Genomic DNA, 14129 nt, shown 5'->3' with positions numbered 1-14129 from the left:
TCCTTGCTGCTGAAGGATATCACCAAGTCTGGGAGTGATTGGATTGAGAGCACTTCTTCGCCGAAGTCCGGGCTCTGGGGTGGGGAGTATGATCCACCTAGGACCACATTGACTACATTCTTTCCTTTATTCTGCGTTTCCCCTCTACTGTCCCGGACTAAGTACTTGTTCATGTTCCCCTTCTTCCTTGGTCCTCGATGAAGTACTTGAGTGATAAGCAGTTCTCAGTCTTGTGGCCATGGGTCTCGTGGTAATCACACTGCCTATTGTAAGGCCTGCTCTCCGGAGGAGTTTGCATTGGTTTCGGAGGATAATAGAAAGGCTTGTCTTTTAACTCTTTCAAGATTTCCTCCCGGGTCATGTTGAGAGGAGTCCAGTCCGGCTCCTGCTTCGGCTCCCGGGGTTGCTTCGCGGGTCCTGGGTCGCTGCTCGACTCCTTCTTAGGACCAAGTCTCTGGAAAACCGGAGTAGTTTGTCTTTCTTGGCTTTGGTTGCTTTGCTTGAATTTCTTATCCTGATGGTAACCCCCTTTCGGTCAGTCATCAGTGTTTTTACTCCTGGAACCCCCATTCCGGGTCATCCTCATTGCCTGGAGCACATCTATTTCCTTAATGAATCTGGCAGCCATAGAGTAAGCTGCTGCCAGACTTTGCGGCTCCTTATTGATTAGCTCCACTATATATCTCTCATTGTGCTCTGGGTCCAAGTTTCTCCTGAAAATGCTTAAAGCTTCCCTCTCATCCAAACTTGAAACTTTATTGATTGCTTCCTGGAACTGGCGCATGTATGCAGAGAGGGGCTCATTGTCATGCTGCCAGATTGTCTCCAGGTGACACATGTGCATTTCGTGCGTTTTGGTTGCCCGAAATCTCTGAAGGAAGGAGGCTCGAAATTCCTTCCAAGAGTGGATGCTGCGGGAGGGGATTTTGCTGAACCATCTCTGGGCCCCTCCCTTAAGAGTTGAAGCGAAGAACCTTGATTTCGTTAAGTCGTTGTAGTAATATATCTGCGCTATCTGCTCAAAGTAGTTCAAGTGCTCCTCCGGGTCTCCTAGTCCATCGAAGGAGTCGAAGTTGTAATGCTTCAAGTTTCGCTGCCGAAGGATAGCTTCCAAGGAGTGGCTGAAAGGAGTGAGTGTTTCTCCAATCTTCACTCCTGAATCCCTGTCCATCTTTCTTTGCAATTCATAAATCATGTCTTTCAGGTCCTTCTGCTTCTCTTCTTCTTCATCATCAGAAATCAGCTCCGGAGTAGGATCTCTCCGGGTTCTTTTGCTCCTAGACTTGGCCAATAGCTTCTCTTCTTCTAATTGCATTCTCTTTTGGATCTTTAGCTCAAGTTTTGCTTCTTCTTTCCTGATTTGCTCCCGGACCTCTTCCAACTTTCTCTACTTAGCCGCTTCTGCTTCTTTCTTGCTTTGATCTTTTTTGCTTTTCTTTCCTTTGGCTCCAATTCGGTCAAACACAGATCTCTTCGATTGCTGGGAGTCCCCGGACTCTTCCGGTTCCTCCTCGAGTTCAGCTTCCTCTTGGAGCCGGGTCTGCTCCTGCCTATATAGTCTGATTGCTTCTGCTAGTTCATCACTTGTAAGGTTAGCCATGTGTTCTTCGGCTACTGGGACGTTCGTGTACTTGTACTGATTGAGCTCTATGAGGGTCCGGGCATCCCTGGTATTTACAGTTCTCTCCACTACGGGAGTGTGTAGTGGCTGCTCCTGGAATGTTTCTCTCTCGGCTCCCGGGTCAAGGGCTTGGGAGTGGTCCGGCTCCTGGACCTGAGCACTAGCAGATGGTCTTCCAGAGGTATTCTTTCCTGGTCTTGCCATTTCTCAACAATACCAACAACAAATAATAAAAATATGCTACAGAGAATATCGGTCTAAGGTTGCTTTATGAAATTTGCAGAAACTACCCAGAATAACAACAAACACTAACAAATAGCTTCCTGGGAGCAGTTTAAACAATTTCCTGAGACTACTCAACGATGTAGTATAACGCAAATGTCATATTCAAACTAGAGCAATAACGATTAAAACTAACGATAGCTCGCACAAACGTGGCTTAAATCAACAAAACGAGCTCACATAAACGTGGCCTAAAATAACGAGCACACACAAACGTGGCTGAAATAAACAACATTCATGCTTATGGAAGAGGTTGGTTGCTTGGGTTCTTACAAGTTTGAATAAATGGACTCTTTGAAGAGTTTGTTGATGAAGGTGAATCCAGGGGCACCGAGACCCAAGGATGGAGAGCCCTCCTTCTAGCGCCAAATGATAACTCCTGGTGGCGGGGCTGCTCCTTTGACGCCGTCCGGGATCCTTCGTCGTTGTGGGGGTGTAGTTGTGGTTGGGTTCCTACAAAACAACACCGGAAGGGGGGTTGGAGTCCCGCGGCGCCTCCGGCGTGAGAGTAAGAACTAGTTTTTTGGGAAGATGAAGATGAATATGAATGTAAGGTGGTTGTGTGTATATATGAGTGTGAAAGAATGATTAACCCCAAAACCTCACCTTCTTGGGCTATTTATAGTCCAAGGGTAGGGTTTTGGGGTTGGTACATTTAGATCATAGTCATTGGTTCTGGGAGCGGAGGAAACCTGGCTGGAGTGGATGTTTTACACGTGTCAGCACGGGACTGGTTGAGGAATGTTCTGAGGATCCTCTGACATGTGCCCTGATTATTCCCATGATTGATGTATGACAGTTGCCCCCATCACGTTGCCCCCATCACGTGCATGGGCCAACGTCTCACGTGCCGGGATCTACCAAGGTTGGGCTTGCGGGACTGAGCTGGTTAGGAGTGGTAGTGTGCGGGACTACTCCTTCCAGGAGCTGCGTGGAGTTAGGAGCCTAGGAGTAGCCCTCCCAAGAGTTATATGGAGTTAGGAGTCTATGAGTAGTCCTTCTAGGAGCTGTATAGAGTTGAAAGCCTAAGAGTAGTCCTCCCAGGAGTTATATGTACTACCACTAGATATGATCTCAGTGGGATTGATAATGCGACTAAAATCCCCCATCATGGTAGATTCCACCAAACTATCTTTGCTGTCGTACGCCCTTATCTTTTCCCTATCCTAATCAATATTCATATTCTTTTTGTTGCTGTCAACCCTGATCTTCAAAACTTTGTCTTTTCTCAGCATTGTGTTTATGCACATACCTGAAATACACCCCAGAACTTTGAACTGTTTTAGATTTGATATAATCCTTCCTGCCTCAAACTCTGATGTAGTTTCTACAAATCCAATCCTGTTGTTCCTTGTGTCCCTTTTCCGTGGCAAATGATATCAATTATATGACCTCCCATTCTAAAAACTGCCACATATCTTTTGTTGATGTTTCTGATGGAATTTTTGTCACAAAAATGGTATATTCCTCTTTTTAGATTCTTATTTGATTCTTTCATCTTCTTCCTTTGGTGTGACCCTTTCCATTCCTTAATCGCCAAATCCCCCTCATTTAGATTCGATGCAATTTGGGCATAAGATTTCCTTACTGCACTGGTTGAACCTTTGTTGCTGTCCTGAGCTAAATTTGGAACCCCTTTACCCTCTTTATTTGTTGGTTCATACCTTGTTTTAAGACTTCGCCGATGAATCTGATTTAGCGCCTCAGTATAAGCTACCGCGTCCCTCTTGTTAAATCTGTTGAGTACATTCTTGTCCACTAGATGTTTGTTTGCACCAATGAAGTCTCTCAGTAAAACATCTCCATCCTCCTTTTTCTCATGAACCTTGCCGCCCGCCAGACCCTTTTTTGAATGTCTCTGCCTCTAGCAGTCTTCTGTCTCTTCATCTCCGATGTTCCTTCTTTTCGCCACATCTTCCATATTTACCTTGAAATAAAAACAACCATATATTCTGTGCTCAAGTTATATTTTCCCGAAAAGTCTTACATATAGAAAAGTACTTCACTTTTTTTCCGAGTACTTATATTTGATACGTATGAAGAAACCACACGTACAACAGTGTTCAACAATTTAACAATGGTTATACTACAGTTGATTAGCCACTAGTTCCTTTTTAAACTAGAATAAAATTCTCTTTTTTATACAAGCACACTTTCAAGTTCAGAAACATAACTAAAAGAATAGATTTCCCCTTGAATATACTCAATTGCAACTATAGCAACCAAAGCTTCCCAAGGTCATTTGCTCCGGTGACATTGTTAAACATGTCCTTTGCTGAAGAGCCCTTCACTCGCAATAATTTTTCTCCAATTGTGCCCCTTTTTGATAAGCAATCAGGCTTGTTTCACTCAATTTCACAATCTATTCATTGGAAAACAAGGATAATCAATACCAAAGAAAGGATTATTAGAAGTAAGGTGTAATGGTAGTGCCATGAAAAAACACACTTGTTTCTCCATATTAAGGTTCTTTCGCACACAATAAAGAATACAATTGTAAAGCTTAAATTGTGATTGTTGTAAAAGAAATTTTGACATGCAATTGAGAGAGGGAGGGGGCAGCAGGGAGGGGGTGGAGGGGAAGAGATAGAGACTTGTAAGTGTTGCTTAGATTGTAAGAGTTGAACCTGTGCCCTGGTCTTACTGTCTTCCTGGGAGTTTTGGCTTCACTTTTTCCATCACAAAGATCCTTATCCTTTCCCCTGTTAAGCATATTTTCAACGAGCTAAACAAATTAAAGATAGTAATTTTGTGGGCAAAAGACTGATTGACCCATTTTCTGAAAAAAATTCATCAAATGTATGTGATGCAAAATTACCTTAATCATTGCATAGAGTCTCAGTCAACCACACTTCTGACAAAAATTGCCTCATTTACAGCAGCAGGAAAAATATATAAACTCAGACATGCACAAATATATCATGATACTAGGAATTTCGGTAACTTATTTCTTCTAGAGTCCCGTTTCAAATAACACAAGTTGTCTGCAAAGTTTCACGTTTGTGCCAACTGCCAATAAAGGACATATCTGTTCCTAGGTTACCCCCAACCATGGTAGTCTTTAATATATAACTGCTGGCATGTAAAATTATGATATCATACTGCATTAATGCATTTCATACTACCATCCACTTAAGACGGTCAGATAACAGCCTTAGTCGCAGCCAGAGGTTGAGTATTTTTGAAAATAAACAATGTAATGCGTGTAATTTAACGCGTTTAGGTTTAACCCTTACATATTATAGTTTCGGGTCCAGAATTTTGGGTCAAGTTCGGGGTAAAACCCATCAGTGCCAAAACCCATAAGTCTGATGTCTACTACATAAATCATGACATATACATTTAAGTGTTTATCATGCTTTAATAAACTTTCTATTAATGAGTTTTTTTCTCAAAAGAGAAAAGTTTCTTACCTTACTGATGAGACAAGCCGGCTGGTTCCATCTAGAGAAAGAAGAGAAATGACTATAACCCAGGCTTGTAGCTTAGTGATTAGACATCTTCTTTAGTTACTTCATAACCAATGAGGTAGTGGATTCAAGGCTTAGTTGAGGCATGTGCGCACTGCAAGTATAATAATCTGGACCCAACTACTTGTGGAAAAGAATATGGTTTTAGATAAGCATCATCGAAAGCAAAAAGTATAGTATAACAAGTGGATGCCAAAAATTAACAATTTTTAATGTCTCTGTATACAACTTTCCATCCCCTTCACCAAACATTTATAGACTAAATAGCAACTACTTTGCAATAGTAATGAGTTACCATATTACAAAATTTTAATTAGACTGCACTCTTAACTAACAAATGGCTTAAGCATCATATTATATACCTCGATTGATGGAATGGTGACCGAGATGTGAAGATCCTGTCCACCGTAAACAGCCTCCATCATAGTTATGCAATGAGAATGCTCAATGTTTTGTGCTGGGTCCTGACCCGTGGCGCTATAAAAATCGCAGAGGCTACGTTTGCAGCATGTGCATTAAAGACACCAAGAGCACCCGCGATAGCTGAACCAGCAAGATTTTTAAGCATGTTAAGCTCTACCAGGGCAGGTACAGTGGTTTTCAATACTTTCTTCACCACATCACCGGTAATAATTGCCTCGCAAACAACAGATTTCCCTCTCCCTTCAATCCAGTTGACTGCAGCTGGTTTGTTATCAGAACAGAAGTTTCCTGGAGATAAGTAGAAAGAGTACATAGTAAGTAATTAAAGAGAGAGCAATTACAGTAAACTGCTGACGGACTCCAAATATTACCCCAATGAGTACAAACTAGGTTGAACGGAAACATCACCAGAACTTAGATGAACCATAGAAGACATTCACTTGTCAACATTATTAACCCTTACCATCGTAAGAGAATAAGCCTAACATTACAACAATTGTAAAAGTTAAAGTTCATTCCATCTCAACTAATTCCTTACTGTTTTAAAGATTTATGACTATAAGTGATAAAAATACTCACCGGAAATACCAATGACATCCATATCTGGAAAATCACTTTGGAGAAAGTCTAAGACATTCCGAACACCCTTGGAGACCATGTTCATTCCCATCGCATCCCCTGTGCTACAGGTAAATCTGATATAGAGATTCTTCCCTGCCATCGAGCATTGAATTCTCTGCAGCCTAGCAAATCTGCTAGATCTGCAAGTCATAAAACACAATACATGATTCTAGTCAGAAATCTATGTTGTCACGGACGTGATATTCTACAACATAGCAATTATAAGTGCATGCACCCAGCTTAAAAGGTAAATAATCATGCTATGAAATCCCAAAAACAATAACTAAAATATTGTAACAGTCAAATGATTATAACGTAAAGAAAACATAAATCCCATATAAAATCTTAACTTAGACTCCAAGCACTTTAAATCTGAGATGATATAAGGGGTGTACGGGTACCCGACTCAACTTAGACTGTAAGTCAAACTTCAATTGGTTCTACATAACACCCCCCCCCCCCCCAAATTAACCCGAATGTACTGAAATGACTAGCCTCTAAGAATTTTATTCCCCTAAGAAAAGAATATTTTTTATCATGTCAGAAAAAGTTTTGAAATGAAACAAAATTTGGAAAAACAGGAACCCACTCTTACAACATCACAATAAGGAAAAGAAAAAAGGACAAAAAAAAGGGATTATTTTGATTTACTAAATCAAGCAAAAGAGGTTTGCACAGCTAAAACACACACACAAAAAGTTACGTTGGAGGAGGTCAGCAAGACCAATGAAAGAACTAGGAACAAAAAACACAAAAGTTGCTATTTATCCATACTAACAAACACAGCAAAAGTAGTGACACTGACGAATAACATATGCAAGACCCAAAAATTAAATTACTTGTTGAAAACGGCGGCGAGGGTGTCAAAATGAAGAGGATTTCCCACGAACTTCAAATCAGAAGCTCTTTTCGCAGTTGAAAACCTAACAACAGGAGCTCTGGTCATCCCATCATTCACCAAAATGGGAACCACCACAAGTATAAATAGCCTTACAACCTCGATTCGTACTCGCAACCAAACACCCCTCCGTAGTAGCCATTGGCACTACATACTCACAATCATTCAACAACAAAGGACCTGCAATCCCAACCAGTATTTGAACATAACCAATTGGCATCTCACAACACTGCCTTAATATCGACTCATAATCAAATCCATCTAACGACCTCTTCGTAACTCTCTGCACCGCCTCACGCCTAATCAAAGCCGCTCTATAACAATCCCCTAATTTTGACTCTAATAGAATAGTTACTTTTAGCGACATGGTTTATAATATATGACTTTAAACAACAAAACCATAACGTTGACCACACAGTTTATTCTCTATTAGTCATATTGCCAAAATGGAGTCAAGTGTATACTGCTAATAAAACAATAGTTGTAGTGAGCTAACTAAACTAGGCCTTAACTGTACTCTTAAATCGAAAATATCACTTCAAGCCAAAACAAGATTTAATAGTATGCCACATGTAAAATTCAAATGAAAATATATACAAGAAACGCAAAAGCAAAAGAAAAGCTCATCACCCATTGCTTGCCAGTGAATTAAAATTCACTGAAATGGCAAGTAGAAAGACTTTTTAACCCCCGGTTTCCGACTTTGTCAGATGGGTGCTTTAACCCCCGGTTTCCGACTTTGTCAGATGGGTGCTTATTCCTTGTGCAACAGATAGAACTGGAACAAAATCTGGACTTACTCATGTTATATATGAATAGTTATTTACCTGCAACAATGAAAAGAAAAAGATAAAGGAGATTGCAAGAAGCATAATTAGCGAAAATAGAGTTTGTGAAATAGAATGAACAGAATTGGTGAATGAGTGTTGAAAAGGATCTAATTTTCCAAGACTAAGAGAGAAAAGTGTAAACATTCCACCCAATGTGTGAAAGAGCCAGGCATTCTAGCATTGTTACTCTTATTTGATGATAATGATGAAAGAGTCATTCGTCTTGATGATAAGAAGTTGAGAGTCTGTGACAGAGTAACACTCGTAGCCTCCGCAATTAGTAATTTGGCTAACAGTCATTAGGGTAAGTCTATTCCACTTGGTGCAGACACAACAAACTTTATTTGAATTATATTCAGATAGAATCTTCCTGATGAATGGAATTCATTAAAAATAGTTTTCTGGTAATTATTTACAAAATATTCAACTTCGTTGCCTTGGGCATACCCAGAAAATTATAGATGAAAAAATTTCTATTACAAAATTCTGTAAATATGTGCTAGCCTCTGCCATTTATAGGAAAAGGGTGAATATACTATTTTAACTTTGAAGTCGTCTAGTTGATAAACTTTGTGGTTTTAACAAATATTTGTCTAACTCACCAATAATCTTCACAGGAGCAAAACCCATCTTTAAAATGGTGAAACCTACTTGAATCTCTAACTGTGATATCCCTTCCAACAATTTTTGAAATAACCTTGATTGCAGCATGGCAGTCTGTGCATGCTCGCAAGTTTTTCATCACTAGTATAGGTGTCCCTTCAGGTGTACTGATCAGTGAATAGGCAATAGCTAACCTCTCACTGTGATATTTAAGAGATTCTATTTTGACATCCTCTTCAACATTGTGAAGGGCGCAACTTGTGTCAGGTCTGTACCCTTCTTCTTCCAACCTTTTACCCAAAGTGTCTATTTTTCTTCTAATCTCCTGGCTTTGTGGATGAGTCATATCATTAGCAGTAAATACATGAACCTTATGCTTAATTTCAACCCAACTATATGCAGGCACTTTTTTAACTCCTCGCTCTCTCATCGCCTTCTTTACCTTGCCAACTTCATGCCACTGGCCCGCTGCTGCATATATGTTAGACATGTTGACATATGCAGCAGCGTCTCTAAGAACATCCATGTTAAAAAGTTCGTCCGCGGCCTTCTTAGCAAGGTCCTGATTCTTATGAATCCTGCATGAGTTCAAAACTGATGACCACATTATCTCATCTGGCTCAAATGGCATCTTATTTATTAAGTTCTCTGCATCGTCAAATTTTCCCTTTCTACACAACACATCGACCACAGAGGCATAATGCTCTTTCTTTGGGACAAGTTCGTAGGTCTCGGTCATAGAACTGAAGAACCACAGTGCTTCTTGGACAAGCCCCCGGTGGCTACAAGCAGTTAAAACACAGAGGAAGCTTACAGAATCTGGTTGTAAACCTGACTGAATCATCTCATAAAATGATCTGATCGTTGCTTCGCCATCCCCATTCTGTGCATAAGCTGAAATCATCGCATTCCAAGATACTATGTTTCTATTAGGCATCTCCCGGAAAGAAAGTATTGCATCCTTCAAGGAACCAGATTTAGCATACATGTCCAGAAGTGCGCTACCAGAGAAAACATTTGAAATAAATCCTGATCTAATAATGGACGAGTGTATTTGTTTCCCGAGTGAAATTAAAGACAAACTTGCACAAGCCTTTAAGGTGCTAGCAAATGTTGCTTGGTCACCCCAAACATTGGTTCGACGCATCTCATTGAACAGTGCAAGGGCTTCTTCATGACATTCATTTTGAACATATGCAGAGATCAAAGCTGTCCACGGTACTGAGCTTCTGTGGGATAGATTTGCAAATATAACATTGACTTCCCTAAATCTGTTGCATTTGGCATACATGTCCACCAAAGCATTACCTACCAGTATATCTGTATCAGCTTTTGTCAGTATGGTCTGAGCATGGATTTGTCTACCCATTTCCGCATCAGATAAATTAGCTGCTAAACTCAACATTGTCGCAAATGGGAATTGTCTCCGATCAAACCTGGTTAACTGCAAGTCACGGAAGAGACCAAATGATTCCTTTAGCATACCCTTCCAAACGTACCCTGTAATGACTACATTATAAGACACACCATCCAACTCTGGCATCTCATCAAAGAGCTTTCTTGCATCATCCATGCAATCATGCTTTGAGTAAAAATCTAGCAATGCATTGCCGACATATACATCACAAACAAAATTGGCCTTGACCACAAGTCCGTGAATTTGCTCCGCAAGACCAACATCATCCAAACCCGTACTAGCACATAACAGTGCAGCAAAAGTGAAATCAGACGGCCTCAAGCCCAAATGTTGCATTTTCTTAAAAAGCTTTACTGCCTGTTCATCCCTTCCATCTTTCGAATATCCACTTATCATTGCATTAAAAGTCACAGAATCCCTCACTGGCATTTCCTTCAATAACTGAAAACCCAAACCAAGCGAGTGCGTCTTACAATAAGAATCAACCAAACTATTGCAGACCTTAAGCATGGTATCAAACCCCAATTTAACAATATGCCCATGAACCTGAACAATCTCTTTCCATGTAACAGTCTCATCACAGCCCGATAAAAGAGTAGCAAATGTCACACGATCCGCAACAGTCCCATACCTACACATTTCCCTATAAAGCTTAAAAGCCTCAACAGGCTGTTTCCGCTGCGAATACCCACCAATCAATATCGTCCATGACACCGCTGTTGGATCACTAATGCCATCAAACAACTCCCTGGCAGTATCAACATCACCCAATTTAACATACCCAGAAATCAACATATTTGCAGAGCAAGAATTTCTATGAGGCATTTGATCAAACAGGCGGCGTGCATGATGAATCTGGCCTTTATTAACCAAATCCTTGAGCTGAAAATTTGTGCGACATGTGTTCAAGTCAAAACCTGTCTTGATGCTACGAGCATCTACGGCAATGTGAGAATGGTAAAGCTCATTCAGTACAAGAGAAAAAATACGTTTTTTAAGTGAACTTGTTAGTGTAGTTTTACTACTGCAAAGTTTCATAACATGCACAAACGAAAGAGTTCTACCAACGTGAACTAAAACCCTTAGACTAAATTAATTTTTTTTACATAAATAATGTTTCATGTAAGAAATTATTTATTTTGAGAAATATGAAGTTCGTTGATTCAGGAAACTTGTACTGCATGAGGATTACAATCAACGTTTTCTCTCTGTAATGCTCTTTCTTGTTTAACTGAAATTATCTTAAAAAAATAAAAAAAAATTGTAATTAGTTTTTTTTGTAACCTTAAAAATTGCATGAGAAAATATGTTTTTTTGTAACCTTAAAAAATATTTCTTGACCTATTGCAGGCGTCCGTTGGCTTTGTGCTAAGATTTTATGGCGGTCAAAAGAAAAAAGTATTTGTAAGTTGTAGTAGAACATCTTGTTATTAAAGTTGTATCTTATAAAAAAAATTATTTAATAAATTATTTTATTTAAATAAAAAAAATTCGACATTTCTCCTGAGTGTGTCCGTTTAGGTCAAGTAGGGGAAATGAAATATTATTGAAAGAAAATCGGATATGAATTCGAGGATAACATTGATTTGAAGTGGCCAATCTCCCTTCCTAATTTATAGTTGTAATTTTTTTTTATCATCGAGTTAGTAAATTTTATTTCAATAGTTTGTATCAACTATAAGGGAAACCAGTGACATTTGAGCAATTAACAAGTTCAAACTCAAATCCTATGTATTGTATAATGTGATAACTTAGTAAATATGAGAGAATGTTTTTGGGCTAACGCTTGTCTCCTGCATTCACTAATCTCCAATAAGTGGTTGTCCAATTTTCTCAAATCATCATATATATTAATATGTTATTTTTACTTAGTTTTATATCAACTTGGCAACATTCTACTTTAATAATTAGCAATACTTAATTGTTGTCTATGTGGTCCCTTAAATTAAATTGTAAATGACTCGTAAACTAAAAAAGACATTATTAATATAAATTTTTTATATTTCTATAGGTATTTTAATCATTTCAGTAATTTGTCAAGTTTTGTCAATTTTGACGGGCAATCTCTTGTTAACCATACAACTCCAATATTTGGCAACCCCTTGATAATCTATATTGGAGATGCTATCATTGACGCACTTTTCTTACTCTTTTAAAAACTTATTCAGTTATCTGTTTTTATTGAAGATGCTCTCACTGGCACACTCTTCTTGCTCTTTTACAAATGTTGGTCCCTTAACAATATAGCAAGAATTGCAGAAGGGGGGTTGAATGGAATTTTTGAACCTTTTTCTTGAAATAAAAATGTTCAACTCGATTATAGATATATTTGTTTTGATTAGCACAATGTGGAATGTAAACTTAAATGAATCAAAACATAAGTAATTAAAAACAAGAGTCTTTAAAAACTTTCTGGTGGATTTAAACAATTCCACCAGAGATATATATAATATATCAAGAGGACTCTGTGTGCAGAAATGCTCACAACTGCTTACAAATGGAACTGCTGAGAATACAGGAAATGCTAAAGATTATGCTTACAAAGATTTCTCTGTTTTTGTGTTTCTCAGCTATCTCGGTTATTTTTCTATTTGTTAATCTCTTGGTTTATATAATACCAAGATTACAAAGTCAAAAAGACTGAACAAATATAAAATCTAACAGTCTTAATCTTTGTTGTTTTTCGTCCTCTATTACCCAGTTAATGGGCTTCCACAATGTGTTTGTATACAACTCGACGGCTGTGTGTCAGCTTTCACTGTTCAACTGATGTTTGAATTCTTGATATGACCATCCGTCGACTTTCAGATCATCCGTCGATGACTTAATTGATCATCCGTCGACTGTTATGTTAAACATCCGTTGATAGTCATTTGATCATCCGTCGAAGGCTTTGTTAATCATCCGTCGGTAGCTATTTTGGCACTTGACTTCATTTCACTTATACAGAATTACAAGACATTACTTATGTACAATTAATCAACCTATTCTGCATATCTAGTTAAAGTCAACATGACTTATATGCTACTACAGATTCTATACAAAGGTGCATACATCACTGTGCTACAAACTTATTATTACATAAGTTACTCACTCGATGGATAATAAATTAATCATCCGTCAGGACTATAATGAGTTATCCGTCGGGACTATAATTCTTATCCGTCGAGTGCTACATTATTTCACTAAGTAAAATCTACTTAGATGTTTTGTTTAAGTGATCATCAAGTACACAACATATTCACAACAATCTCCCCCAATTTATGTCTACTGGAATTGTAGCCATAAATTAAGAGATACTTGATGATAACAAAACATCCTAAACATATATCTTTAAGGATAAGTAGATAAAACTGAAAGTGCTTCAATTTAAACAAAATGTACAAGGTTTGGCTCACAGTCAGTTCAAGATGCTCCTCTAGCCTGAGCAGGTTTTTCTAGTTCCTTGAAGGTCTGGATCTTCTTTCAAGCTTTCTGTTGTTTTCTTCAATTTGATTCTCGAGCTGCCTGTGGAATTCTAGTTCATCAGATTCTGAGAGATCTAGCATTTCTTGCATCTCCAAGAGAGTTTCATTGCTAGAGATACTCAATTGGTCTTCTAGTCTGAAGAATCTTCTCACACCCTTGTCATCCATGAATTCCATCAGCCAGTAGGGCCTTAGATGCACTTTTCTCCCTGTGTATGGGATGATTAGAGTCTTTGGGAGTGCATCTTTAGCTCTAACACTCCTCAGCTCTTCAATCCTCTTCAATACTAGTCTTCTTGCAGTTACATTGAACCCAAAGTTTTTCTTGAAGGATGAATAGATTTTGATCAACACAGCTTGGCTTTCTTGAAGTACCCTGTGAAGAGGCCACTGAATCTCCCTTCCTCCTTTGTACTTGAACACCAACCTTTCAGGTAGGTTTATGTATGCATCAATTGCCCTAACTTCATCCAGTTCATCCAGATAAAGGTTTAGAT

General features: G+C 38.8%; 1 protein-coding gene and 1 pseudogene across 2 annotated transcripts; both read right to left on the bottom strand.

The window, feature by feature from the left end:
• Positions 1 to 3891: 3891 nt before the first annotated feature.
• Positions 3892 to 7689, bottom strand: LOC141712955 (3-hydroxy-3-methylglutaryl coenzyme A reductase 1-like; annotated as a pseudogene).
• A 315-nt stretch (positions 7690 to 8004) lies between these two features.
• LOC141712954 (putative pentatricopeptide repeat-containing protein At2g01510) lies at positions 8005 to 11459 on the bottom strand. Of its 2 annotated transcripts, XM_074516088.1 has the most exons (2): positions 8748 to 11457; positions 8005 to 8142 (listed from the first exon to the last, which is right to left on the bottom strand). In XM_074516088.1, the coding sequence occupies exons 1-2, from the start codon at positions 11201 to 11203 to the stop codon at positions 8139 to 8141; spliced, it is 2460 nt and encodes an 819-aa protein (XP_074372189.1). In that variant the 5' UTR covers positions 11204 to 11457; the 3' UTR covers positions 8005 to 8138. The 2 variants fall into 2 exon arrangements, with proteins under 2 accessions (XP_074372189.1, XP_074372190.1); XM_074516089.1 differs by lacking the exon at positions 8005 to 8142 and having other exon boundaries at positions 8744 to 11459.
• Positions 11460 to 14129: the final 2670 nt, after the last annotated feature.

Source organism: Apium graveolens, chromosome 3 (genome assembly GCF_009905375.1).
Source record: "Apium graveolens cultivar Ventura chromosome 3, ASM990537v1, whole genome shotgun sequence".
In the NCBI taxonomy this organism is placed as follows: domain Eukaryota; kingdom Viridiplantae; phylum Streptophyta; class Magnoliopsida; order Apiales; family Apiaceae; genus Apium; species Apium graveolens.
This window is presented reverse-complemented; position numbering and strand designations above follow the sequence as displayed.